Here is a 25,007-nt window from a genome sequence, read left to right on the forward strand (position 1 = left end):
AATGTCTTTTCGCAAGCGAAACATCGGCTTGTCAGCAGGTGTCGACCGCACTGCTATTCCCAATGCCCCCGCACAGCCAGCTCCAGAGTCCATCCCAGGAATTCGCCCCTCCCCCGACGACGGACGCCCAACTACTTCTACGGGAACGCCTTCGCTAGATAATCTACTGGCGGGTCATGCAGGCCTGCCCATGGGCAAGTCTTTGTTGATTGAGGAGAATGGGACGACCGATTTTGCAGGTGCATTGCTGCGGTACTATGCGGCTGAGGGAGTCGTCCAGGAACAAAAAGTTCATGTTGTTGGAGTGCCCGAGCAATGGGGTCGCAGTCTTCCTGGATTGATCGGTACAGCCGAATCCCTGAACGACAAGAGATCAGACAAGCGTAAGGACGAGAAGATGAAGATTGCATGGCGATACGAGCGATTAGGCGAGTTCGGCGCGGGCATTGCAGGATCACGAGATGGTGAGCTTCTCGTAAATACATTTTGGATTATCAGAGCTAACAAACCAAAGCTCCTGCTCCTGCATCGACTGGAGAACAAGATGGGAAGCCTCAAGCCGCCTTCTGTCACGCCTTCGATCTCACTAAACGTCTCGCCCATCCGTCTATCACTAACATGACGTTCACTCCGGTGGTGCCTTCGAGGGAATCGCCATTTACTGCCATCTTGAAAAGACTTCAAACCGCAATCGCCTCGGACAGTCCGAATACTATTCACCGAATCGTGATTCCTTCGCTGCTCAATCCCACCACATATCCACCAAATGCCTGCATGCCCGAATATGTGCTACAATTCCTTCACGGGTTGAAAGCTTTGATGAGCGCATACGCAACCCGAGTTACCGCGATGATAACCCTTCCGTTATCGCTATTCCCTCGTTCATCCGGACTAGTCCGCTGGGTGGAGCTACTCAGCGACGGTGTCATTGAACTTTGTCCTTTCCCTCACTCCTCCGATGCCCTGGCAGCTTCTGGAGGTGCGACATCATCCGAAGAGCCGCCGCAGGGCATGCTCAAAACTCATCGTCTTCCAGTACTGCACGAACGTGGTGGTGGCAGTGATCAGAACGTGGGATTGGACTGGGCATTTATCTTGAGTCGTCGGCGATTCGAGATCAAGCCTTTCAGCTTGCCACCGGATGAGGGCGACAAGGAGGCACAGGAGGCACCCGCATCTGGAGGTATGCCAAAGAAATCTGATCTGGAGTTCTGAGGAATGCGCGACAGCTTGGAAACTCAATACTCTTCTTCTTCGTCAAAGTGACGGTGAGTTCCTGGCTCAGCTAGCATGTCGTCCATTTCAATCTGCTCCGACAATGCGGGACCAGAGTTTGCCATAGTCCGGAGGTAGCTCTGGCCATATGCCATGCCCGGTCGCGCCGAAAAGCCTCTTAGGCGGAAGCCATTCCCCAGACAGGATGAAGCCGCGAGCCATGCTGTTTGTGTCAGAACATATGGTGTTCTCAGGAGGGGTATAGTATATAGAATCTCACCTGTGAACAGCAGCAGGGGGGCGAAGAAGACCAGAAATAGCAAGAGAAGGAAGTTCATAACGAAATATGCGATCTTATGATGAAGCTGAAGCTAAATGGCAGAAGCAAAGCCGCGGGGAGCCAAGACCGCCTCCCAAACGGGACAAGCGCGGGCGGAGCTTTACAAAACTCGGGTTTTCGCTTTTTTCCTTCTTCCACTTCATCGAGTCTCTGGCTTTGCTGGTCAAATCCCAGACTCGTCTCGTTAATGGTAAGTTCTTGCAACTTTTTAATTCATCTTCCCCTCCTTGCATGATTATCCATCTACAAATCTGTCAATCCCCTGAAAGCTTAGTTATAAAACTGAGCACCGGTGAATGAGAAACGTATTAAAAATGATATGCCTCGAAACCTTCATTTCTTCAACCTGCAACTACTGTTGATGAGCAACTGCTAACATCGCATTTGTTTCAGAATCTATGAAAAGGCCCTAAACATGGACTCTCAACCTACCCTTCCCGTTCCGATCTCATACATATCTGGTAGATACCTGCTGTTTTCAATCGATGCCGTGACCTACCTGCGACGCGAGCACAACATCTGCGGCGTGTTGATCGGGACCCTTCCTCAAATCCCGCAGCAGAATGTGTTCCTGGGTCTGCCGCTCGAGCTGATGCCAGAGGAGGCGCGGGTGTTGGTAGACAGGGATGTAGCTTGCATTGTAGACGAAGCCAAGGCCCACGATGGCATGAAGTCGCTCTTAGAAGAGGACCGCCGACAGTATCTACGCGAACTAGAATCCCAGGGTCTCCACGCCTCGCGCATCCTCTCGGACCGCAAGGACCAGCAACGGGAGCAAGCGCTGAAGAAGCTAGGCGAGAAGGTCAAGGCCAAGGCTGCGAAGGCCGCAGATAACGCCTCTGCTTCCTCCGCGCAGAAGGATGAGTCGTCGTCTGTGGTGGATATTTTCGATGATGGCAGCAACTCGGCCTCTCGCTCTGCGAACATGACACCTGAATCCAAACTGGCGATGGCCATCACACCTGCAACATCCTACCCCCCTCTTCCTCAGCCCACTTCGTCGAGCCGAATACTCTCAAAGCCCGAAGTGCCCTTGTCGTACCCACTCTTTGCTCACCTCCACTCGCAAGGCTACTTCCTCTCGCCTGGCCTGCGCTTCGGATGCCAGTACGTGGCTTACCCTGGCGATCCTCTTCGCTTCCATTCGCACTTCCTCGTCGTGTCGGCGGAATGGGACCAGAACATCGATCTGATGGACATTATCAACGGTGGCCGTCTCGGCACTGGTGTGAAGAAGGGCTTTCTTCTCGGTGGGCCAGAGAAGACCCGCGAAGATGTCGACTCCGAGGCTGAGCGCGTCGAAAGCGTTCGCGCCTTCAGCATTGAGTGGGCCGGCATGTGATTTATCATCGTCATCGTGCTTTGGATCACATCGACTATACCGCTTGACGGCTTCGTTGCTTATGCAGTATCGACTGGACGTGTTCATTGAATTGGACACCAGCGATTACCACGACTCATAAGAATATGCGACAATGATCGTGATATTCGATCACTCAAGGCCAGTATCTACCCATTACGACCAAATTCTCGGTTCAAACAATGGACGGATCCACGGCCTGACACTCGGGCCTTGGGCCTCGAGGAGTTTCTCGAAACATGAGGCATCTACCGACTCGGATCTATGCTCCTCTTCGATGAATTTTACGGGGTTATGTCGCGTAACATATTGGCCATCAAGCTATTGCTCAAATGTATGGCTCTGGCTACGTCCCCACGCTTGTGGTTGTAGCTCGGCCATGATCAGATACCCTACATAACAGAATGAAACAACTTTCAACGAACACCTTGACCCACTGGGGTTCTTACCAGCTGTAATCATCCGTAGCCTTATTTTGTTCAAGTTGAACTAGGCAGTCTACTGTTTGTATGGAACGGTCACCCAAAGGACATGTTGACAGGGTATCATATTTGGAGCATAAAAATCCCGAGGCATTGGCCAGTAAAAATTCCTTTGCAAATCCAGCATTCACAGATAATCGACATTCCTCCACTTGAACTTCTTGTTCGCCCGATCAACAGGCCGATTCTCAAACTGGCTCCCATGCAACTCAAACTCCAGTGGTTTCGGGTCTTCAGTTTTGCCTTGCTGCTCTCCATCCGTCAATTTCGCAGACTTCGGAAACGGCACCGTAAATCGGAAGATACTATGCTCTTTCGGTATCGCTATCAAATCATCAGCATCCAAACCAATTATCCTCTCGCAACGAATAGACTCACTCTTGACCTGATCCTTTTCCGTAACAATAACAAACGTAAACTTCGTATCCCTTACAACGAATCCCTTAAGCCCAACCCTACCCGCAGACCGACTTCTCACAACCTCGACCTCCGCACCATGGTAATCCGCACTGACAAGCTTAGCACCATGCGATGCCGGTGTCACGAGTCCGCTTCTTCCATCAGTTTTCAGATCAAGGATTTCCTGCATATATGTCGTCCACAGATCATGTAGACCCCTGAATATGGCGTATTTACATTCTTCTTTAGGGAGATCGTAGAGGCCTGTCGTGCGCTTCTCGCGCGCGGATAGAGGGCGCGGCCGTTGGTGTCGGAGGAAATATTCTTTTTGCGGAGGCGGTGGAGACGTCGCCTTGAGCGGTTGTCGGAGGCGGAGGGAGATGTTGGGCGCAGGAAGAGGGGTTTTTGTTTGATGCGCTCGGTGAACTGCTGGGATGCTGTGTCGGGGGAATGGGCGCGCGCGAGGAGGGATTGGGCAATGTGAATGGTTGGCGCGGGAGAAGATGTCATTTTGTAGGTGATTGACCTTTGGGCCAGGATGTGAGCGGGGTTGTTTATTTGAGAGCTCTCGAGGTACGAGTGTCGGAGTTGGAGTTGGAGTTGGAGTTGGAGTTGGAGTTGGAAAAATTGTTTGATGTCACCCGCCGATAAGAGATATCACTGCGGGACAGGAACCTTGGGATGGTTCCAATGTTGATCTTTACTCACCCAATCTTCGAAGTGCAATTCTATGTCTCATTTCTATTTCTCTAATCTAAAGTCTTGCCAAAGGACCATCGGATCGAACAATTCCTAAGCTTGAAGGACTGATCTCAGATATCGACTTACAGCCCGTCAGCTGCATACACCTTTGGAACTCCCGGTAAAGGATATCGAGCATTAGCTCGACTCCTTCTTGGCCATTATACTAATGAATCAAGTCAGTCAATTTCTGGCCTTTTGGTAGGGCTATTTTGAAGGTATGAAACTCACTGCTAGTCCCCAAAGCATAGGGCGACCAACCCAGCAACACTCCGCTCCCAAAGCCAAGGCCTTGAAGATGTCACTGCCGGATCTAATACCTCCGTCAATATGAATACTGATCCTTCCACGTGCGGCCTTTGCACAAGCAGGAAGAGCATCAATAGTCGCTGGTGTTTCATCCAACTGCCGCCCGCCATGGTTACTGATAACCACCCCGTCGCAACCATATTCAATTGCCGTTTCAACATCTTCAGGTGTCAAGACGCCCTTGATCCAGATCTGCATATTAGTGATACTGCGCAACCAAGGAATCTCCTTTTCCCAGGAATGAGAATCCGAATTGAACGATGAAAACCCATCATCATGAGATTGCGACTGGATCTGCTCGGACGTCTTTTCGATCATCGGATACGCTAGACCCGCTGGTGGTTTGAAGCCTTCATTGCGCCATTCATTGTATCGAACGCCCATGACAGGGCTATCTGCAGTGAGGAATATGGCTTTGCATCCTGAAGCTTCTGCACGACAAACGATACGAGCTTCTTTCTCTCGATCTGTCATGGAATATAGTTGCATGACATGGTAAATTGGTCCGATCTCCTTGCCTGTAGTGGTAATCTGCTCAACTGAATGATTGGCATATGATGAGACACCCATATTTACACCAGCCTTGGCACATGCTTTGCTCGTCGCCAGCTCTGCATCTGGATGGGCCATGCCCTGTAGCCCTGCTGGAGATACGCAAAGTGGGAATGCGATCTCTCGGCCGAAAACGCTAATCTTTGTGCTGACTTGAGACACATCTTTCAGGACCCGAGGTAAGAGGCGATACTTCTGATACGCTGATGAGTTTTCGCGCACAGTCACTTGGTTCGTTGCGCCGGAGTTGAAGAATTCTGGTTATCAGTACCCCTCTTTAGTTGGGGAACAGAATGTCTAAACTGGAATGGTGAAATACCTCGAGTCGCACCCGGTAGCTTCTTGGAAGCAGCAGCTTCAAGGTCTGAAATAGATAAGATTCTCTCTGCCGTCATGTTGAGGTAGTTTCCAGGTCATAGATTCATAGATTGTCGAGTCAGAGGAGTTGTGGGATGGACGCAACTTGGAGTGGGCCGGCTAAGTATCCAGCGGGGTTGCACTCCACATCGGGGTCAGACTTGGAGTCCAGATATACGCAGTCACAGAAGATGATGATTTTGACCTGATCCGTTAATACTGTTGTTGAAGGTTATTTGACTCAGGTTTTTCGGTAAAGTTCGCCTTGCTTGGATAGTAGATCCAAGTCGAAACCTAGCGCCCTCGGCCAAAATAAACCCAATAGCAACGAACCCGGATCTCCTGGACACTTAGTACATACTATGTTAAAAGTTTCACAACGAAGACAATGCAATACGCGATGTTACATCTTCAAGCTTGACTACTGCATAGTTGAATATCATCCGATTACAAAAGTTAAACTCGGATTCGGCGGGACCCTCGGCATGTACTATTTCCCCGCATGGCCAAACGTCACAGGCCCATTAATATACAAGTAGCTGCACCTAAGTGCTTCCGCTAGAAAATCATCAAATTCTTGAAGACTCTCCTCATAGAAGACTTTTATCTTAGTACTACTTCAGCCAAATTTCAACTATGCAATCCGACGCAAGTTACACGGAAATCCAAAACAATTTCCCTGGACTCCCACCTTTCCCAGATGATGTTCCCACCGCACCCCTGCTCCGGCTATCGCTAAAAAGGCTATTAGCGGGAGATTCGACGGAGTGTGAGCGACTTTTCGAAGCTTGTGTTGAAATCGGATTCTTCTATCTCGATCTTCAAGATTCAGATCATGGGGTCTCTCTGCTGAATGATGCTGACAAGCTATTTACCGTTGGGGAGAACCTATTCGATCTCAGCCTTGAAGAAAAGAAACGCTATGATTTCAGTACTCAGAACTCATACTTTGGATACAAAGGGAGGGGGGCTGCCACTGTCGATAAGGACGGCAACCTGGATCGAAACGAGTTTTACAATGTAAGTGCATTTGGTTTGCTTGGTCGTTGGAAGCATTATACTAAAGAATTATGCCAAGACCTCCAAGGACGACATTATGGGAGTTAGCGATCCTCTACCGGCTCCCGAGCTCCTGAGTCAAAGCCGAGGACAGCAGGAATCGTTCATGCGGGGCTCTCATGGCATCGTGTCGCTTGTTCTGAACATCCTCAATGACAAACTCGCCTTGCCAGAGAACACACTTTCCAGCATTCATCGGTTGCAAGCCATTGGTGGCGACCAAATACGGTTTATCAAAGCGCCACCTCAGCCTATCGACGACCGTCGCACAGCTTTAGGACAACATACCGACTTCGGAAGTGTCACTGTGCTCTTCAACAGACTTGGCGGCCTTCAGGTTCTTCCTCCAGGCGCTGATGCGGAATGGGTCTATGTGCGGCCACTACCAGGACACGCGATTATCAATTTGGGGGATGCCATGGTGAAGTTCACAAACGGTCTGCTGCGTTCCAACATTCACCGTGTTGCTGCACCGCCAGGAATTCAAGGCGACTCAACGCGTTACAGTCTAGTGTACTTCGCTCGACCGGAGGATAGTGTCATGCTACGACGACTAGATGGATCGGATCTCATTCCTCCCATCACACAGGGCCAGGTTGAAGAGGAGATTAATAGCAAGGATTGGATTATTCGTCGGGCTCTCGGTCGTCGGGTGGATCTTCACAAGGATATTGACTATGAAAAGTCTGCCGGCACAGAGCAGATGAGTCGACGAATTATGGTCTAGTTATCGGGAAACAATAGTTCGCGTGACTAGCTATGTGTATATTCGTGCAATCGGATAATGCATGCCCCAATCTAGATATCGTGATATTGGCTTCAACCAAGATCGCTACTTAGGATCAATTGACTCCAATTTTTCCAGGCCTGGCATTAAAATTTTACTGGACTGTCCTGCTGCCCACGCCTTTTTAAACCCCTCAACTCCCTCCCCATTGCCATCAGGTCCGAATTGGCATCCATACTCTCCCACAAAGTTATCGTAGGTTGTCTCGGGCTTTGTGCGGCACAACCAGCACATTATATCCTTAAATCCCTCTGAGTTAAAGCCAGCACGAGGGAAGACTTTCATGACCGCACAATACTCCCCGTATGTGATAAGCGGTTTCCCATCTGGCCCAGGAAGCCCTGGGCCTGCAAAATCAGCCGTGATGCCCAAGTTAGTGAGAGCAACATCGGGCGCCGCATGTCTAGCGATAGAGGGTGTTGTGTGTAGAGCAATTGAATCCCAGACACGCTGGATAGTGTCATAACTCCATGGCTCGGTGCTTAGATGAATTTGCTCATCATAGATAAAGTCCCGTGCGATATTGGCGCTATCAACCTCGAAACGCTTGTCGGATGATAACAGTTCTGGTGTATTTGCCCATCCCATGTCGTGAAGAATACAGCTAACGAAGACCGCCTCTAGGTTCAGTCTCGGGTTGTTGTGGAATTCTGGAAGCTTTTTGGCGATTATCATTGCCCAGTATGCGGAGCGCATCGCATGGTTGTAGACTGCTTCGGTGCAATGATGTTTTGCGTATGCGAAGGCCTTTGATGCAAGAATAGACGGAGGGGGGTGAATACCAATATCTGATAGAGTAGGGAGGTCTGCGACAGGGGAAACCATAATGAAGGATGGTAAAAGCTCGGTTTGGATTAATCGAGGCTTACGATGTGCGGGGTGAGGATGGGAGTTAGCAGACACACCAAAGGCGAGTACGGTGAAAAAGTTCTCAAATAAGCGAATAGAATTCGGAAACGCTTAGTACGATGACTTAGCATCTGCGGGGACAAGCAATATCTGGAATATGTCGTTACGCCCAACGGGATGACTATGCAGGCTAGTGCTGAGGGGCTGATGTATCACGGATGAGAGTCGTTTTCCCGGTCCGCATGTTTCACTGTTTCACGCTTGGCAGCTTCACGCAAATATCTCAGCCCGCTTTCACCATCCCCTTTACTATAGAATCACACCTCCGCTCTAACTAAAAATATAGTTTCACCCTTGTCAACCCGGTTGAAAACCTTACACCCCAACGCTAAGTGACGGTAAATTGGGCGCCGAAAAAGGCAAGTTTTGACGCCGTTTTAAGCGTCCTATTCGCAAAACAACCTACGCTTTTCCTGATTTTCTCGTCCCTGTCCTTCTATTCAATTGTTTCAGGGCCACAGCGTGCACAGCGCACGTCACCAGTCCTGCATATCGTTCGCGAAGTTATATCCCAGGTCACGTGATATATATAGATCTGTGGGAGTGGTTGCCTGTTGGGCATCCTCGGCAGGGACTCCGCTAGGCAGCAGGGAGATGAGCTGCTGCAACTATAAATAGCTGGATCTCTTCATATAGGTCAATTATCACACTTGTACCTCAATCCAGGGCTCAATTCGCGAGGGGACACACACACACACACACACACACTTCTGTATAAAAAGAAAATTGAAGTATTTTTGTCTTTGATCAATAATCGTAGTCGTTGTCCTTCTTTCTCATACCACCCAGCATATAACCTACAGCCACAGCCCTTAGAGACTTGCAAAATCGTTCTACTTTTCCAAGGGCGAGAAACCTCTTCGCCCTTCTAATATTAAAAATGCTCGGATCAACGCCATATTCAGAAAGTAGTTTCGCTATTGCCGGCGTCGTTTCCTCACGGCATTTCAACAGAGCTAAAAACATAGCCCCACCAGAACAGCCAAGCTTTGTTCTTCCAGAGTCAAGCTTATGGCAATTAAATATATTGTTAACAAAATAAATTGAGCCAAAGAAGATAAATTTGATAAAAAACCCAAGATAAAGCTTAGGCCCCACAGCTCTACGATCCTCACACGGCCAGTAGAAACCCAGCACGTAGTTTCTTCTTCAGTTTTGTATGCTCGTTGAATACTAAATAAATCTTTCATTCCAGCTGTGACATGGGATAGGGTGCTCTCATCATGTTCACGGGGCTTGCGGGCTTTCCGGTCTCTAGGTACGATTCTAGATTGTCCCAGGTCTGTCTTTCAAAATTGGCCCAACTGGTTCTGGAACAAACTCCGATATGAGGCAGTAAAGTCACCATCCAGTTTTTTCTCAGTTTCTCGTGCACTTCTGGTTCATTTTCGTGCACATCAAGTCCTACACCAACCACTTTGCCTGTCTCGAGAGCCAATACCAAGGCCTCTTCATCGATCATTTTGCCACGAGCAATATTTACCACTCGGAGGCCAATGCTTTTGGTCACTTGGAAGTGTTTGTAGGACAGGAGATGATGCGTACTCTGGGTGTAAGGTGCAGCAATAACAATGCAATCAACAGCTGAAACCATGTCTGTCAGATCAGCATAGTACCGCGCACCACCCAGTCTCGCTTCTGCTTCCTCTTTCCTTTTCGGGCCGTGATATGCAATTTTCATCCCTAGTGCACTCTGGCACTTTTCGGCAATCGCAAGCCCAATGCTACCCAGACCGACCACACCCAACACCATCCCGGTCGGATCTACTGCCTTCAAGCCCAGCTCTCGACTTTTCTGCCAATTGTATCTGGCACACCACTGTGCGAAGCTCAGATAGCGGAATGTCTCCAGCACTAACACAAGTCCAGTGTTCGCGACGGCCTCAGTGCATGCGTTGGGCGTGTTACAGAACCAGATTCCCCGGTTTGTTAACGCGCCAATATCCGCTGCATCATATCCGTGTCCGCTACAGCAGATAAGTTTTAGGCTAGAAGGAAAGTGTGGGATGAGTTCGCTAGTGAACAGGCGATGAGATGCGTATGGCCCTGCTTTCAACCAACCTGTGCGGACAATGGCGCGGATATTGCTATACAGACCGCCAGGTTGAAGACGAGCGACAAATTCGTCGACGGAAGCACAGTCATATTTTAAAATTGTCACTTTTTCGAAGAGGGTCTGGCGTCGGACATGGTCGATTTGCTGGACGCTAGATTCAACCAGCAGGACAGTCGGGATTTCTGTCATAATTCCTGTTCGAGTCCGGCAAGAAAGGTGCAATTTTTATTTTGCATACACGAACGGATAAGCTACAGCGTTTTTATCTCTGCTGATATGCCTGCATAGCATTTTATCGGCGCTATCATAAATATTGCGCGGGGTCGGCTTCATGTTGGACTTGCCGATCGGGAATCCTGGCTGTCCCGGCCCTCAACTCCGCCAGCCGAGTGGATCTACGATTGCACAGTGCATTTGATGGGCTTTTGTAGTGCAAGCCACTGGCTCGCGGCTTTTATTCCGAGATTCGAAATGCGGAGTAGTCGCAATCTTTGGGTCTTTTGGTCGGTACCCGGCCATTATAAGCAGCGGTCGTTCATCACATAACTGCTGTTGGAACTATTAAGTTTTACATCCTGATAACACAACCACAAGATGACACAAGCTGGGATCCGGATCGCTATCGATCGAGGAGGCACGTTTACCGACGCCTGGGCTCAAATCCCAGGACATGCCTCCGATGTCATTTTCAAAATCCTATCCGAATCTCCCGGGGAATACGATGATGCACCCACAGAATGTATTCGACAGATTCTAGAAACTGCAAATGGTTCTCCAATTCCCCGAGGGACCCTTCTAGATCTGAATCCCGTTGAGTCCATTCGGATGGGCACCACGGTTGCTACAAACGCCCTGCTTGAGCGAAAAGGCGAACAAGTCGCTCTGTTGATTACGAAGGGCTTCCGCGACCTACTTAAAATCGGCAACCAGGCTCGCCCCAACATTTTCGACCTATCAGTTCAACGTCTTGCCCAGCTCTACGAGACGGTTGTGGAAGTCGATGAGCGAGTCACCATCGAAGGGTTTTCAGAAGACCCAGATCCTAAGCCCGTTGAAGTCGATTCTGATTCAGATTTGCACATGGGCTTAACAGGAGAAGCGGTGCGGATATTAAAGACGCCAGATCTGGAGGCCGTTCGGAATGACCTCTACGTTCTTTGGAGCCAGGGTTATCGTTCTGTAGCTGTGGCCCTGATGCACTCGTATACCTTCCAAAAACACGAGCTTGCTGTAGCTGCCGTAGCTCGGGAGATTGGATTCAAAGTGGCCGTTTCTTCGGAACTACAAACAATGGCAAAGTTGGTACCACGCAGTCAATCGGCTGTTGCGGATGCCTATCTTTCTCCTGTGACTCAAAAGTACTTGGAGGGATTCCGAAAGGGGTTCCAGGGTGAACTCAGAGACGAACATGCCAAGAAGGTGTTTGTCAACCAGTCTGATGGTGGACTTACATCTATCGCAAATTTTTCGGGTTTACGCGGAGTGCTCAGTGGACCAGCTGGTGGTGTAGTTGGTATGTCCAGGACGTGCTATGATGTCGAAGACAGGACACCGATATTGGCGTTCGACAGTAAGTTCAGAGTTTTACATACCAGGATATCCAAGCATCCTACATTTGAACCTCTACTGACACTACGCAGTGGGTGGTACGAGTACCGATGTCGCTCGGTATGCTGGGGCGCTGGAGCATATATTCGAAAGTACAATTGCACAAGTCACCATCCAGACACCACAGCTGGATATCAACACCGTGGCTGCAGGGGGTGGATCGATGCTCTTTTGGGAGAATGGCCTGTTCAAAGTCGGCCCTCATAGCGCGGGCGCTCACCCTGGCCCGGCATGCTACGGGCGAGGGGGTCCTCTAACCGTGACCGATGCTAATCTCTTCCTTGGACGAATCATCCCCGACTACTTCCCACGACCCCTAGATAATGCTATCGTGAAGGATAAATTTGCTTCCTTGACGGCTACCATCAACGCAGAGAAAGACGGTCTGTCTCAACTGACTGCAGAAGAGGTTGCAGTGGGTTTCCTCTCAATCGCAAATGCAACTATGACTCGCCCCATTCGAACATTAAGTGAAGGCCGAGGGTTTGAGACCGCTGCACACAATCTATGCTGCTTTGGTGGAGCCGGTGGCCAGCATGCGGTTGCGATTGCACGAGACCTCGGTATCCGAAGAGCCTTGATCCCAAGAAACTCGAGTGTTCTTTCTGCATACGGAATGGCTCTTGCGGATGTGGTGGTTGAGAACCAAGAGCCCGAAGCTGCTGCCTTCACTGTTGATAATATCCCCAGATTTCAAGAAAGGTTTAAGAGATTGAAAAATGAGGGTGTTGCAGGACTTGTTTCCCAAGGATTTTCAAAGTCGCAAATTTGTCACGAGTTATTCCTCAATATGCGGTACCAGGGCAGTGACACAGCTTTAATGATACCCCGACCAGTCAAATTTGAAGAGTTCGGTAACGCTTTCGCCGCTCACCACGAACAAGAATTCGGATTCATCCAGCCTCGGGAGATCTTGGTTGATGATGTTCGCGTGCGGAGTATTGGAAAGGGTATGGATGTCGCCCTTTCTAGCGCTTGCGCGGAAATGAAGAAACTGGCAGACTCGCCCCCTGCCACCCCGGTCGCCCCCGAGAGGAATACCAAGGTATACTTCGAGCAGACCGGCTGGATTGATATTGGGCTTTATTCGCTCAGGGGTTTATCCGTTGGTACGTGTATTAGCGGACCGGCTATGGTCATCGACAAAACCCAAACCATCGTTGTGGACCCTGCAAGTGAAGCTGTCATCTTGCCTGAACATGTGGTGATTGAGATCTCTGGAATAGAGAAGGCGGATATCAGCATCGATGCGCTGGATCCTGTCCAGCTCAGCGTGTTCGGACATCGATTCATGAGCGTTGCCGAGCAAATGGGCCAGACCATGCAAAAAACCTCAATTTCGGTGAACATCAAGGAGCGATTGGACTATTCATGTGCCCTCTTTTCTGGTGATGGCAGTCTTGTTGCAAACGCACCCCACATTCCTGGGCACCTGGGATCCATGAGTTATGCCATCGCATACCAAGCGCGCCGATACGGACCTGGAGAATTGAAACCCGGCGACGTTATTCTCAGCAACCACCCTAGTGCTGGTGGTACACATCTGCCAGACCTGACAGTTACTACACCCGTCTTTGATGATGACAAAAACCCGACAAAAATTCTATTTTTCGTCGCCAACAGGGGACACCATGCAGATATTGGCGGCATTCAGCCGGGGTCCATGCCCCCCAATTCAACAGAGCTTTGGCAGGAGGGCGCGGCAGTGGAGAGTTTCAAGATTATGAAAGAGGGAGTCTTTGATGAGCCGGGCCTTCTTGAAATTCTAGTTGATATCCCAGCTTCATATCCTGGTTCGAGTGGCACTCGCACACTCCGCGACAATATTGCCGACCTGCAAGCTGCGATCGCATCGAACAACAAGGGAATTCATTTGATTCGGTCCTTGATCAAGGAATATACTTGGCCGGTAGTTGAGTTCTACATGAAAGCAATCCAGGACAATGCCAGTCAGTCTACGCGTGGTTTGCTCAAGATCATCGCGCAGCGTTTTGCAGGACAACCCCTGGAAGCTGTCGACTACATTGATGATGGGACGCCTCTTGCATTGAAGATCACGATCGACCAAGAGATGGGTGATGCAGTATTCGATTTCACAGGTACTGGGCCTGAGCATTTCGGAAATCTGAACTGTCCACCTGCAATCATGTACTCTGGGATCATGGTAAGTACAGACTAGTGTCCGGGACACTAAAGCTTTGAAATCGAGCAGGTCGTTCTAACCAACCGGTATATAGTACTGTCTTCGATCAATGATATCATCAGATATCCCTCTCAACCAAGGCTGTTTGAAGCCTATCAAGCTCATATGCCCACACAACACACTCCTATCGCCTTCGCTGAAGGCAGCGACCGTGGGATCAAATGTGGAAACATCACAACGCATTGTCGATTTAATCTTCAAAGCCTTCCGTGCAGCTGCCGCGTCGCAAGGAACATGCAACAATCTCACGTTTGGCTATGGTGGCACAAACCCAGCCACGGGCGAAGTTGTCAAAGGTTTCGGATACTATGAGACTATCGCCGGTGGATCCGGTGCTGGTGCGGACTGGGATGGTGAAAGTGGCGTGCATACACATATAACCAATACCCGCATTTCTGATCCTGAAATATTTGAACGGCGCTACCCGGTGATTCTCCACGAGTTTTCTATCCGCGAAGGAAGTGGTGGTGGTGGTCGGCACCGCGGTGGCGATGGGTGTATCCGCGACATCGAGTTTCGATTACCTATGCAGGTCTCCATTCTATCTGAGAGACGTGTTATCCCTCCATATGGCATGGCAGGGGGTGAAGAAGGCCAGCGTGGAGTGAACCTATGGCTGAGAAAGTATCCCGATGGAACGAGCAGAATAATCAGCTTGGGTGGTAAGGCAACGACCCACATGAATGCTGGCGATCATATCATCGTCCAAACACCTGGAGGTGGTGGCTATGGAAGATGTCCACACAAAAAGGATGAGGTATTCATGGATATTTTCAGAATTCATGAAAAGTTTGCAGCTGGATCGTCATTGCTCCGGACGCAGGGTAGTTTGGCTGAGAGGAATGCGACGGCCGTGGGCAATTGAGGGCCATTGAGGCAAATGACTAGACCCCAGCACTTGCAGGAGTATTGATATTATGTATATGAGATCGCTTTTGGATAGAATTAATAGTTTTCGCAATCAAAATTGACTGTTACTCTCAAATTATGATACTTCTGTTTCCAATAATGGACTCCAAGTTGACCGTGTGGTAGGTAAGATTCCTGACTAGCCAAATGAGTACACTGGCACTATGAATCGCCCTTGAATCATTTACGGTGGCCCATACTATGGTCAGAGTGTAATTTAATCAATGTTTGAATGTGTAAATTTATTGACCACACTTGGCCCAACCGCGTAGCTTTAAGTAGAACCTATGGATAGTCATGCGCCTGTATCCGATCCGGGTTCCCTGGGATCATATCCGGCAAAGGATTATTCCATCTCAACCAACTACGGCCTTCCCAGACATCTTCTATTGGCTTCTCACTCCCAAATATCTTTGCATTTTGCTCGTTCTGACTCCAGACTCTGGTTAAACCCTACTGTCAGCGCTTTGTTTGTACATTTGTCCGACCCTTGAAATCAGTCGGTTCTTGCGACTTATTGAAAACTCACCTCAGGATATTTTTGCCAATCAATTTCCTGATTTGCCTGTCTGTGGCTCCTCTTCGCATCACAGCCTCTATTAATCTAGGGTAATCCGCGACTGAGCTAATACCATTCGCTAAAGTGACTGTCCCATCAAAATCACCTCCAATCCCGACATGATCCCAACCTGCTAGCTCGACGATATGCATGATATGATCGACCACGGTCTCGACATCAGCACTTTCTGGGTGAGTTGCGTTCAAGAACCTTTTCACAAACATCACCATCAAAACCCCACCGTTTGTCTTTAACCGCTTGATGACATCGTCAGGGGCGTTTCGAAAATTTTTAGCTAAGGCATAGCATGTACTATGACTGAACATAACCGGCGATCGAGTGATATCCAATACTTGCCTCATGGTTTGATGTGACGTATGGGATAAGTCTACCATCAGACCAAGCCGGTTCATCTCATGGATAGCCAACGCCCCGAATGACGACAATCCCGCATCGAAGTCGGTTCCCAGAGCGGTCACCGTAGCAGCTGCAGTCGCGTAGGCATTGTCGCTGTTATGAGTGATAGTGATATAACGCACTCCTAGATCCCACAATTGGCGAATAACTGCGATGGAGGAGCCGGTTTGGTGTAACCCTTCTGCACCCAGCATGGATGCTATTTTGCCCGCTTTAAAAGTTCCCAAGGCAGAAGCAGCAGTTAGACAAAACTTCAGCTCGGGAGTTGCTTCTATAAAGCGCCGAACGACATCTATTTGCTCAAGCGTGTCTCGTACGATGTGACTCGGATCATCTATATTCTTCGTGTCGGGGCATTCCATGAACACAGACCAGAACTGCCCTCCGACCCGGCCTTGTCGCAGGCGTTTGAGATCAGTATGACTGGCGAGACCTAAGTAGAGAATGTATCTGTCAGTAAATTACTAGTCTGTGATGTTGCCAAAGTTCTTTTGAGTTTGTACCTTGCCGGAATGTGAAGCGGCCGCCATTGATCTTATTCTGAAGTTCGATCCGAAGGAGGTAAGGTAAATCATTATGGCCATCAATTAATGGCGTATCTTTCAAAATTCTGTCAATACGTGTTGAAATGTCTGGTAGTAGCTCCGACTCGGCTTGAATGCGATGAAAGGCCCATAGCGAGGCAGCCAACAAAATAATGGCGGACAGTCCGACGACTGCGAGGTATTGTTCAAGACAGTTCATTCAAGCGTTTTCCCCCTAATCTCTCTCTGTCTCACAAGAACACAAGAATGGGAAATGCGAAGCTTCTTTCAGTCAATCTGGCGATTTCTATTTTGCGTGGGTTTAGAGCAGCAAAAGGTCGGCGTCGATTTGTTACGGGATCCGTCGACCTCGAAGCTGCAAGCCGATTGGCCCGGCAACTTTGCGATATAACCGACCGTAGCAAGATAAGCACGAACGAGATGTACCTTTGTTATCAGTTGTATGAAAGCTGTCATATGGTCTCGATAAGAACGATCTCGGCCTCCTTGGGCCTTTGGTCAAGGAACCCTGCAATCCAGTGGCCTCCTTCCAGGGCTGGTTATCATACAACTTGCGTTATATATCAAAGCATGATCTGTTGGGACTCGAAACTTCATTGTTACCTCCAGGGCTATCACTAGACCCTCCTTTGGACCTTGACCAAACATTGTAATCCTCCAATGGATACGAAATCAATCAAGGAGGCCCACACGGCCAACATTTACGAGCCCGGCATGGGTGTCGGCTCAGCCGAGAACTATATTGACCCAGTCAAAGAAAGAAGGATGATGAGGAAATTTGACGTGAGATGGCATCACATGCACATATGTGCATCAAGGCTCAAGCGATTGCATTGCTAATGCAAGTATAGTTTCTTGCCATTGGATTGATGGGCCTGTTTTACATGATGGCCAATTTGGACCGGAGCAATATCGGTAACGCGAATACAGCTGGGTTGCCAGAGGATTTGGGCCTAGTGGGGAATCAATTTGGAACCGCTACAACTTTACTGTACGATCCTTTGGCCCTTCGATCCCGCTTTTTTGAACCATGCCTGATTATCTCCTTTACCAACAGGTACGCAACTTATGTCCCCTTTGAGGGACCGATCGCGGTGCTTCTGAAGATCATCGGGCCTAAGCCATTGTTATCGACATGCGCCTTCTGCTGGGGAGTTACAACTCTTGGAATGGGTATGTAGATGGCTTTCAAAGCTCCATGTTCAGGTGTTAACCCTCTCAGCCTTCATTCAGAACTGGCAAGGGCTTTATGCCTGTCGGCTACTGACCGGCTTTTTCGAAGCTGGATTAATTCCCTGCATCAACGTATACATTGCGCTAGTATACAAGAAGAGTGAACGAGGAAAACGCTCTGCTGTAATCTTTGCATTTAGTGCCTTTTCGAGTGCTTTTGGTGGACTTCTCGCTTACGGGCTCACTCAGGTCCACGGACCTAACGGATGGGAAGGCTGGCGCTGGCTATTTGCCGTTGAAGGTGCCATGACCTTGATTCTTGTGCCACTTTTCTTTTTCGTGTTCCCCAAACATCCCACAACAGCCTGGTTTCTCAGTGCTGAAGAAAAGAGCATGATGCAAGCCCGATACGACAATGATCCCCATTGGGGACAGGATGAAGAATTCAGTTGGGCCGAGTCTCTAAGTGCTCTCACTGATCCTAAATGGTTTGCATTTTGGATCTATCAGTTCAGCGTGGACATCTCTCTCTACGGGTTCACGACCTTCTTGCCCAAAATTATCTCTGGGTTGGGATACTCCGGCGTACAAGCAAACCTGATGACAGTCCCAATATATATGGTCGGCCTGGTGTGGTTTCTCATCATTGCATATTTTTCGGACAGGACCAGTGTCAGAGGTCCGTTCCTCGCCGGGCCCCTGCTATGTCTGATCATCGGTTACTCGATTCTCATTTCGGTGGAGCACCTGAAGGTCCGATTCTTCGCGTGTTTTGGTAAGTTTAAAATCCCCTTGACTCCATTTGCCATTCTTGGACTCACTCTTCTAGTTGTCGCTCTCGGCATTTATCCCACAACCGGTTTGTCCCTCATGTGGCTTCAAGATAACACGGCTCGCCACTTCAAACGGGCTACGATGGTCGGCATGACACTCTGCTTCGGAAACACTGCGGGTGTGGCCGTAGGGCAGATATTCACCACGGAGTCAGCCCCCCGGTATATAAAAGGGCTATCAATCAGCCTGGGGCTTGCGGTGGTGGCCTTGGTGATGGTTGCTTCGTTGATGACTGGGATGACAGTAGTGAACAGAAGGAGAGCAGAGAAAATCCGTCGGGCTGAAGAAGCCGGTGAGGTACTGGAACGAAGACCGGAGAAAGGCGACTATGATGTGTTTTTCCGATACTCTCTGTAGTTAGTTCGATACTCTCTGTAACTAGTTGGTCGTTTTAATGGATTCGGGTACCCCAAGGTAGAAAGTTGTCTTTGGTGTCAACAACGAAACGGGTAATGCGTGGGTCGTTAGTCCGCACTCTTATCTCGTTCTCCGCAGATAACACATCGTTTCTGCTTTGAACAGCCTTCGCCTTCTTGATTTCGTCACCACGTTATCCACTCTCATGGCATCCAGACATAGTCCCTCAGTCAAGCGACAAAGGCGCATCTATGTAGCGTGAGATGCCCTGACCCAACCTCTTCTTAGACTGACAGTTTATGGTTATGGTGTAGTTGCCGACGGTGTCACTCACAGAAGATCAAATGCTCGGGGACTCGCCCCTGTCAAGCATGCTGCGCCTCGCAAAATCGCGATCAGTGCGATTTTCCTACACGAGATCGGAAGATATCGGTGTCCGAGACGTACGCTACCAGATTCAAGCTCTTCCAACTACACCCGGAAGCTAATGAAATCGAGATCCTAGATATATTAAAAGGCTAGAGGGAGAAGTCAAAGCTTTGAGAGCCCGAAAGCAGCGATCAAGAGCTTCATCTGAGCTAGAAGAGACAAGCTGCCCTGCTCAAGATCCAGTTCAGCCCTCGACTCAATTCCCAGATATTGATGTTTCTAATCCTCTTCTTGAATCACCCACTGGGTTCGTTGCCGCTAGATCATCCTCACAACCAACCTTTATTGGTGAGGCTTCCTGTGTTGCCTTTGGGGACACCTTGCTCCAATGTGTCGACAAAGATGCCGATCTCTCATCGTGGGTATCTCCGACATATTTCCAACACGATATTTTTCATCGCCTCATGCGTCCAGAGGTGGTGTTGCCTGACCGAATACAAGCCCGCTTATTAGTGGAGGTTGCCATTCGATTCATAGGTACCGACTACCATTTAATTTTGAAGAAAACCCTTTTTTACACACTGGATCGAACGTGTGCTGGAGAAACCCCCAGAAATCCTGCATGGATGTGCAAATTTTTTGTACTGCTAGCGCTGGGTGAAATGTACTCGAACCGAAAACGAAGGGTGGCAGATCAACACGTACCGGGAACAGACTACTTTCTGCGTGCAGTTGGTCTATTGCAAGATCTGTATGAAACCCCTTCGGTGGAACAGGTAGAAATCATGGTTCTTTTTGTATGTCGATGCATTCCAAGATTCTTCGCACTCTAAAAAAGATTGGTGACTTTGCTGACGGCAATTCTAAAGTGCTTCTATTCAAACGCTCTAGGGCGCGTCAAAACAGCATACACCTATAGTGGAATTGCCCTGAGAATGGCCCTTGGATTGGGCCTTCATCGGAGTCTGCCAACAGATACCAAGCTATGCCCGGTGGATCGTGAGCACCGAAAGCGCGTCTGGTGGACATTATACACGCTCGACCGACTATGCAGCTCCAACCTCGGATATCCTTTGCTTATAAGCGATGACGTGATTGATGTTGAGCTTCCAACAAATGAAGGCCTTATTGAAGGCGACTTGGAGGAATTCACCGATCCCAACCACTTAATCGCCAATGTTAAGCTGGCGAAAATTACAGGAGAAATCCGTGAGGGTGCATATTCACTTCAGGCTGTCGCCCAGATCACTAATGAGCTTCATCCTAGTCAATGACATATATTGCCTCCCACAAAGAACTACAGAGACCTTTGTACAAAGGGTGCATCGAATTCTTCTGAGTCTGCGAAAATGGGACGATGAGCTCCCACCAATGCTACATCTACGCCAAGAACATTTGCCTCGAAACATTTCCAGTCTTCATCTTCATTATAATCAATGTGTTATTTCGACAACCCGTCCGATTCTGTTATATCTTTTCAAGAATCGCTTCTCACTAAGTGCTACATCTGCCGAGCTCCCGCCTCGGGTCTTTTCCCCTACTACCCTCGCTCTGGCGGAAAGCTGTGTGCAGGCCGCACGGGCATCGAATTCCATCCTATCAAAACTATTTGTTGAAGGATCTCTAGCGTCATTTGGGTACTTTGATGCGCACTACCTCTTCTCCTCCACTCTCATCTTGGTCATGTCTGCAGTCATGGACCCAAACGTGGGCATGTCAGATGCGGTCTCATATGCTTTCACTATACTCCGAGCTATGAAGGAAGACGGCAATCTTCCTAGCTTTGACTACTATGAGAGACTACAACGTACCCGGGCAAGTGTTGGAAAGATGAGAGAAGCCAGCGAAGCAAGCTCCCGTGTATCCGCGGTTCCTAATGGAAGCACAACGCCGGAGGAACAACTGTTTCACGACACCGATGGATCGGCCCTAGTATTTGTGGACGGAGTTCCCCTAGATCATCCTCTTATAGATAGTTTCCTGGCAGATGAAGCCCTCGTATGGCCTGACGGAATAGTCCCCCAGGATGACTCTTTAAGAGAGCTAGCGTGCGAGCTAGGAGATGAGTTTTTGTTTGGTCCGGCCTAATTTTCTTGATTTCAAGAATGATATTATTTTTGATCTTTCTTCCACCTGTGCAGTTGACGAATCTTCGTTACTCATGAATATCCGCGCTTGATAAACCTATCTCAAAACATCGGGTGGCCCATCCGAAGGTAATCTCGATCTCTCGGTGAGAGCGCCGAAATTGGGCAATGTACCCGAGCTGATCTATCTCGGGCGTAGGCCCGGCACATTTCCGGTTATGTTTGTTTGACCCGATGGACGACCGAGTCTGCCGGGATTACTGGGTCGCCGGCTTAACTTGATCAGCCCGATTAATCGAAACACTCAAGTGCTCAACAATCTACTTTAGTTGTCCAATCTATGCCTACGTAGTATTCGCCTTGGCTGATATCACATTCTACGTGTGAATTATAATGGATTCTATGATGGCTTCCGCGGTTGTCACTCTGCTTCGGCAACTCATGCAAATCCCATCTATCAGCAACGATGAACACGACATCGGTTTGTTCCTTGAAAAACATCTCCAAAGTTTAGGCTATACTGTTGAACGTATTCTAATCAGTCCGGATAGTTGCCGTTGCAATGTCTACGCCTACCTAGGCTCATCGCGCAAAACAAGAATTTGTCTCACATCTCACATGGACACCGTTCCTCCGCAAATCCCTATGAGACTAACGCCAGATACAATTTACGGACGTGGCTCATGCGATGACAAGGACCCATTGGCAGCTTAAATTATTGCACTGGAAGAGCTACGTGCTGAAGGCCGTGTCCTGCCTAGTGATGTATCGTTTCTTCTTGTCGTGGGAGAGGAAAAGGGTGGACCGGGAATGACCGCGGTCAACCCAATGAACCTGTCATGGGAAACTGTCATATCTGGCGAGCCGACCGAAGGAAAGCTCGCAGTTGGACATAAAGGTCATTTTGTTTTTGAGCTCATAAGTGAGGGAGCTCCAGCGCACTCCGGCTATCCGCAGCGAGGGCGGAGCGCAGTTTCCGCGATGACCGCTGTCGTGGCAGCGCTTGAGCGAACGACGTACCCATCATCGGATATATTTGGACCGTCCACCTTTCACTGTGGTCAAAATAGAGGGGCTTCGGATACAATATCCTTGCAGCGGAATGCACGGCACTATGTGCGGTTCGCGTTGCAAGCGACTTGCCCGGAATTGAGCGATTAGTGGAAGCTATCGTTTCAGAGCATGAATATGTCCGCCTGAATAAGAAATATTTTACCCATAGCTGTACTTAGATCATGATGTACCGGGTATGGGCACGATGCCTGTCGCATTTGGGACTGATGTATCGCGATTGAAGGGAGAACATAAGAAGTATCTATATGGACCGGGTTCTATCTTGGTTGCTCACGGAGACTTAGTTTCTATTTTCTTATCTATAGAATTACAAAGTTATGGTTTATATTTATTATGTACTAACGAAAGTATCAACATTGAGAAGCTTATTGAGAGCATTCAGGTGTACAAACGAATTGTGGAGCAATGTCTTCACGGATGAGTAAAGGCGTATGCCGAATGTTGCCGATCTACGAAGCCGGCAACAGGAGCATCTTGCCGAGGTGAGATAACATTCAACTCCTTCAAAAACACGTAGTTCAATTAAGATAAATTATTCATTTATGTCACTTTTTCCGTCCTGAGATATTCAAAATCACAATAAGGTTGACTTTTTTTATCAAAATGACATATCCATCAATTCTCAGCGACCTACCCGAGCTTCCGTTGGCCGAGTCATTTGCCTTGACGGAGGCCTACAATCTCGATACATTCCCAGAAAAGGTTAATCTCGGCCAAGGTGTCTACCGCGATGAAGAATGCCAGTCTTGGGTTTTGCCCAGTGTTCGAAGCGTAAGTATAGACAACAAGTCTTTCTGGGCGCCATCTGATAGTAGTACAGGCAGAGGAGTTCCTACACCAGCAACATCTCAACCACGAATATCTTCCAATACCAGGAGCCGCTCCATTCATCAAAGAGGCTCAGAACTTGGTTTTCGGTCCTCAATTGGCCCAGAAAGAGAATATAAGGAGCGTACAAACTGTCGCTGGAACGGGCGCGAACCACCTTGCTGCGCTATTCTGTGCTCGCTATCTGCGCCCCAAGAATGTATTCATTTCCGATCCCACTTGGGATAATCATCAACTTATCTGGGAGACTGCCGGCCCGGGAATCGAACGCAAGCTTTACCCCTATTATGACCCCTCAACGCGGTCACTCCACTTCGACGGTATGACTGCTGAGCTCGAAAACTCAGCGGAAGAAAACGACGTTGTCATCTTACACGCTTGTGCCCATAACCCGACAGGCATTGATCCGACACAGACACAATGGAAGAAAATTGCGGAGATTGTTGCAAAAAAGCGTCTCTTTGTGGTTTTTGATAGTGCCTATCAAGGGTTTGCGTCAGGCGATCCGGATGCTGACGCCTGGGCTATTCGATACTTCTACTCGACTTTTTTCGGTGATGCCTCCTTATCAACATCGGCTATTCCGGCAGGCATGATTGTCTGCCAGTCTTTTTCGAAGAACTTTGGCTTGTACGGTGAGCGAATCGGAGCATTGCATCTTATCACTCCGCCTTCCGTTTCACCTTGGGGTGCATATACACATCTAGTCCGGTTGATTCGATCGGAGATCTCCTGTCCTTCTCTTTTTGGCGCGCGTTGTGTGCACACTATCTTGACAGACCTGGATCTTCGCTCGAAGTGGATAGAAGATGTGAAAACCATGGCTTCGCGAATCCAGTCGGTAAGGACGTCATTAAAGTCAGAGCTGGAAAATATTGGCGCGCAAGGTGACTGGGATTATATCGAGCGCCAGATTGGAATGTTCAGTTATACCGGTTTGTCGAAGATCCAGGTCCATCGACTGAAACAGGTGCATCACATCTACATGTTGGAGAATGGGCGAATGAGCTTGAGCGGTTTGAATGGAAACAATGTGGCATATGTAGCCCGCGCAATCAAAGATGTGGTGGATCGGCATTAGTGTATGGCCTTTTGTTAGATCCCCTGTACTGATGGTATTGTCCTGTCACGCTGATACGCATTACAGTATATATGATCTTGTGTTATAAATATTGTATTCTACACTCTTAATGGATGCAGTTTATCTAAACAAGTCTTCGTCCCTCAGCCAGCTTTTGTTCCACCCATCTACCGTGGTTGGTAAATGGGGTTCCCGTGCAGTATACTTTAAGTTCTTTGGGATAACTAACTATTTGCAGGATACCTCCAGGTTAGCGAAGGCCGCGAATCTGTCCGCCATACTCCTAATATTTAGCTTCTCGGTTCGATCGGTCTCATCGGCTGTTCCTCCGAAATTATAGCGAACGTAGTACTAGCACCGCTCTCTAGCCGATAGTTATTCTCTGGCTAGGTATAGC

The 25,007-nt window shown here is 48.8% G+C and overlaps 15 protein-coding genes across 15 annotated transcripts; 9 read left to right on the forward strand and 6 right to left on the reverse strand.

The window, feature by feature from the left end:
- Position 1: 1 nt before the first annotated feature.
- N7443_000450 (elongator complex protein 4) lies at positions 2-1,215 on the forward strand (the record flags this gene model as incomplete). Its single annotated transcript, XM_056880506.1, has 2 exons — positions 2-464; positions 515-1,215. The coding sequence occupies 2 exons, from the start codon at positions 2-4 to the stop codon at positions 1,213-1,215; spliced, it is 1,164 nt and encodes a 387-aa protein (XP_056745744.1).
- A 23-nt stretch (positions 1,216-1,238) lies between these two features.
- N7443_000451 (uncharacterized protein) lies at positions 1,239-1,553 on the reverse strand (the record flags this gene model as incomplete). The annotated part of the gene is made up of 2 exons (XM_056880507.1): positions 1,239-1,438; positions 1,496-1,553. The coding sequence occupies 2 exons, from the start codon at positions 1,551-1,553 to the stop codon at positions 1,239-1,241; spliced, it is 258 nt and encodes an 85-aa protein (XP_056745745.1).
- A 417-nt stretch (positions 1,554-1,970) lies between these two features.
- N7443_000452 (tRNA splicing endonuclease subunit SEN34) lies at positions 1,971-2,897 on the forward strand (the record flags this gene model as incomplete). The annotated part of the gene is made up of 1 exon (XM_056880508.1): positions 1,971-2,897. The coding sequence occupies one exon, from the start codon at positions 1,971-1,973 to the stop codon at positions 2,895-2,897; it is 927 nt and encodes a 308-aa protein (XP_056745746.1).
- A 627-nt stretch (positions 2,898-3,524) lies between these two features.
- Positions 3,525-4,306, reverse strand: N7443_000453 (RNase P/RNase MRP complex subunit; the record flags this gene model as incomplete). The annotated part of the gene is made up of 3 exons (XM_056880509.1): positions 3,525-3,721; positions 3,776-3,980; positions 4,034-4,306. The coding sequence occupies 3 exons, from the start codon at positions 4,304-4,306 to the stop codon at positions 3,525-3,527; spliced, it is 675 nt and encodes a 224-aa protein (XP_056745747.1).
- Positions 4,307-4,550: 244 nt separating this feature from the next.
- On the reverse strand, positions 4,551-5,793 carry N7443_000454 (alpha-hydroxy acid oxidase; the record flags this gene model as incomplete). Its single annotated transcript, XM_056880510.1, has 3 exons — positions 4,551-4,703; positions 4,769-5,655; positions 5,718-5,793. The coding sequence occupies 3 exons, from the start codon at positions 5,791-5,793 to the stop codon at positions 4,551-4,553; spliced, it is 1,116 nt and encodes a 371-aa protein (XP_056745748.1).
- Positions 5,794-6,391: 598 nt separating this feature from the next.
- Positions 6,392-7,541, forward strand: N7443_000455 (putative oxidoreductase, 2OG-Fe(II) oxygenase family; the record flags this gene model as incomplete). The annotated part of the gene is made up of 2 exons (XM_056880511.1): positions 6,392-6,775; positions 6,834-7,541. 2 exons carry the CDS (start codon positions 6,392-6,394, stop codon positions 7,539-7,541), a joined length of 1,092 nt encoding a protein of 363 aa, XP_056745749.1.
- Positions 7,542-7,646: 105 nt separating this feature from the next.
- On the reverse strand, positions 7,647-8,426 carry N7443_000456 (tRNA-splicing endonuclease subunit tsp-4; the record flags this gene model as incomplete). Its single annotated transcript, XM_056880512.1, has 1 exon — positions 7,647-8,426. One exon carries the CDS (start codon positions 8,424-8,426, stop codon positions 7,647-7,649), a length of 780 nt encoding a protein of 259 aa, XP_056745750.1.
- A 1,270-nt stretch (positions 8,427-9,696) lies between these two features.
- On the reverse strand, positions 9,697-10,755 carry N7443_000457 (D-mandelate dehydrogenase-like dehydrogenase; the record flags this gene model as incomplete). Its single annotated transcript, XM_056880513.1, has 1 exon — positions 9,697-10,755. The coding sequence occupies one exon, from the start codon at positions 10,753-10,755 to the stop codon at positions 9,697-9,699; it is 1,059 nt and encodes a 352-aa protein (XP_056745751.1).
- Positions 10,756-11,160: 405 nt separating this feature from the next.
- On the forward strand, positions 11,161-15,242 carry N7443_000458 (oxidoreductase; the record flags this gene model as incomplete). Its single annotated transcript, XM_056880514.1, has 3 exons — positions 11,161-12,136; positions 12,207-14,338; positions 14,412-15,242. 3 exons carry the CDS (start codon positions 11,161-11,163, stop codon positions 15,240-15,242), a joined length of 3,939 nt encoding a protein of 1,312 aa, XP_056745752.1.
- Positions 15,243-15,571: 329 nt separating this feature from the next.
- On the reverse strand, positions 15,572-17,006 carry N7443_000459 (dipeptidase; the record flags this gene model as incomplete). Its single annotated transcript, XM_056880515.1, has 3 exons — positions 15,572-15,728; positions 15,816-16,695; positions 16,766-17,006. The coding sequence occupies 3 exons, from the start codon at positions 17,004-17,006 to the stop codon at positions 15,572-15,574; spliced, it is 1,278 nt and encodes a 425-aa protein (XP_056745753.1).
- A 461-nt stretch (positions 17,007-17,467) lies between these two features.
- Positions 17,468-19,171, forward strand: N7443_000460 (uncharacterized protein; the record flags this gene model as incomplete). The annotated part of the gene is made up of 4 exons (XM_056880516.1): positions 17,468-17,590; positions 17,659-17,980; positions 18,030-18,755; positions 18,810-19,171. 4 exons carry the CDS (start codon positions 17,468-17,470, stop codon positions 19,169-19,171), a joined length of 1,533 nt encoding a protein of 510 aa, XP_056745754.1.
- Positions 19,172-19,376: 205 nt separating this feature from the next.
- Positions 19,377-20,459, forward strand: N7443_000461 (fungal specific transcription factor domain-containing protein; the record flags this gene model as incomplete). The annotated part of the gene is made up of 4 exons (XM_056880517.1): positions 19,377-19,429; positions 19,460-19,603; positions 19,689-20,337; positions 20,358-20,459. The coding sequence occupies 4 exons, from the start codon at positions 19,377-19,379 to the stop codon at positions 20,457-20,459; spliced, it is 948 nt and encodes a 315-aa protein (XP_056745755.1).
- A 16-nt stretch (positions 20,460-20,475) lies between these two features.
- Positions 20,476-21,628, forward strand: N7443_000462 (fungal specific transcription factor domain-containing protein; the record flags this gene model as incomplete). The annotated part of the gene is made up of 2 exons (XM_056880518.1): positions 20,476-20,749; positions 20,808-21,628. The coding sequence occupies 2 exons, from the start codon at positions 20,476-20,478 to the stop codon at positions 21,626-21,628; spliced, it is 1,095 nt and encodes a 364-aa protein (XP_056745756.1).
- Positions 21,629-22,020: 392 nt separating this feature from the next.
- Positions 22,021-22,788, forward strand: N7443_000463 (uncharacterized protein; the record flags this gene model as incomplete). The annotated part of the gene is made up of 2 exons (XM_056880519.1): positions 22,021-22,303; positions 22,358-22,788. 2 exons carry the CDS (start codon positions 22,021-22,023, stop codon positions 22,786-22,788), a joined length of 714 nt encoding a protein of 237 aa, XP_056745757.1.
- A 516-nt stretch (positions 22,789-23,304) lies between these two features.
- Positions 23,305-24,610, forward strand: N7443_000464 (high-affinity nicotinic acid transporter; the record flags this gene model as incomplete). Its single annotated transcript, XM_056880520.1, has 2 exons — positions 23,305-23,472; positions 23,522-24,610. The coding sequence occupies 2 exons, from the start codon at positions 23,305-23,307 to the stop codon at positions 24,608-24,610; spliced, it is 1,257 nt and encodes a 418-aa protein (XP_056745758.1).
- Positions 24,611-25,007: the final 397 nt, after the last annotated feature.

This window comes from Penicillium atrosanguineum (assembly GCF_028827265.1).
Source record: "Penicillium atrosanguineum strain IBT 20685 chromosome Unknown utg000001l_segment0_segment0, whole genome shotgun sequence".
Taxonomy (NCBI): domain Eukaryota; kingdom Fungi; phylum Ascomycota; class Eurotiomycetes; order Eurotiales; family Aspergillaceae; genus Penicillium; species Penicillium atrosanguineum.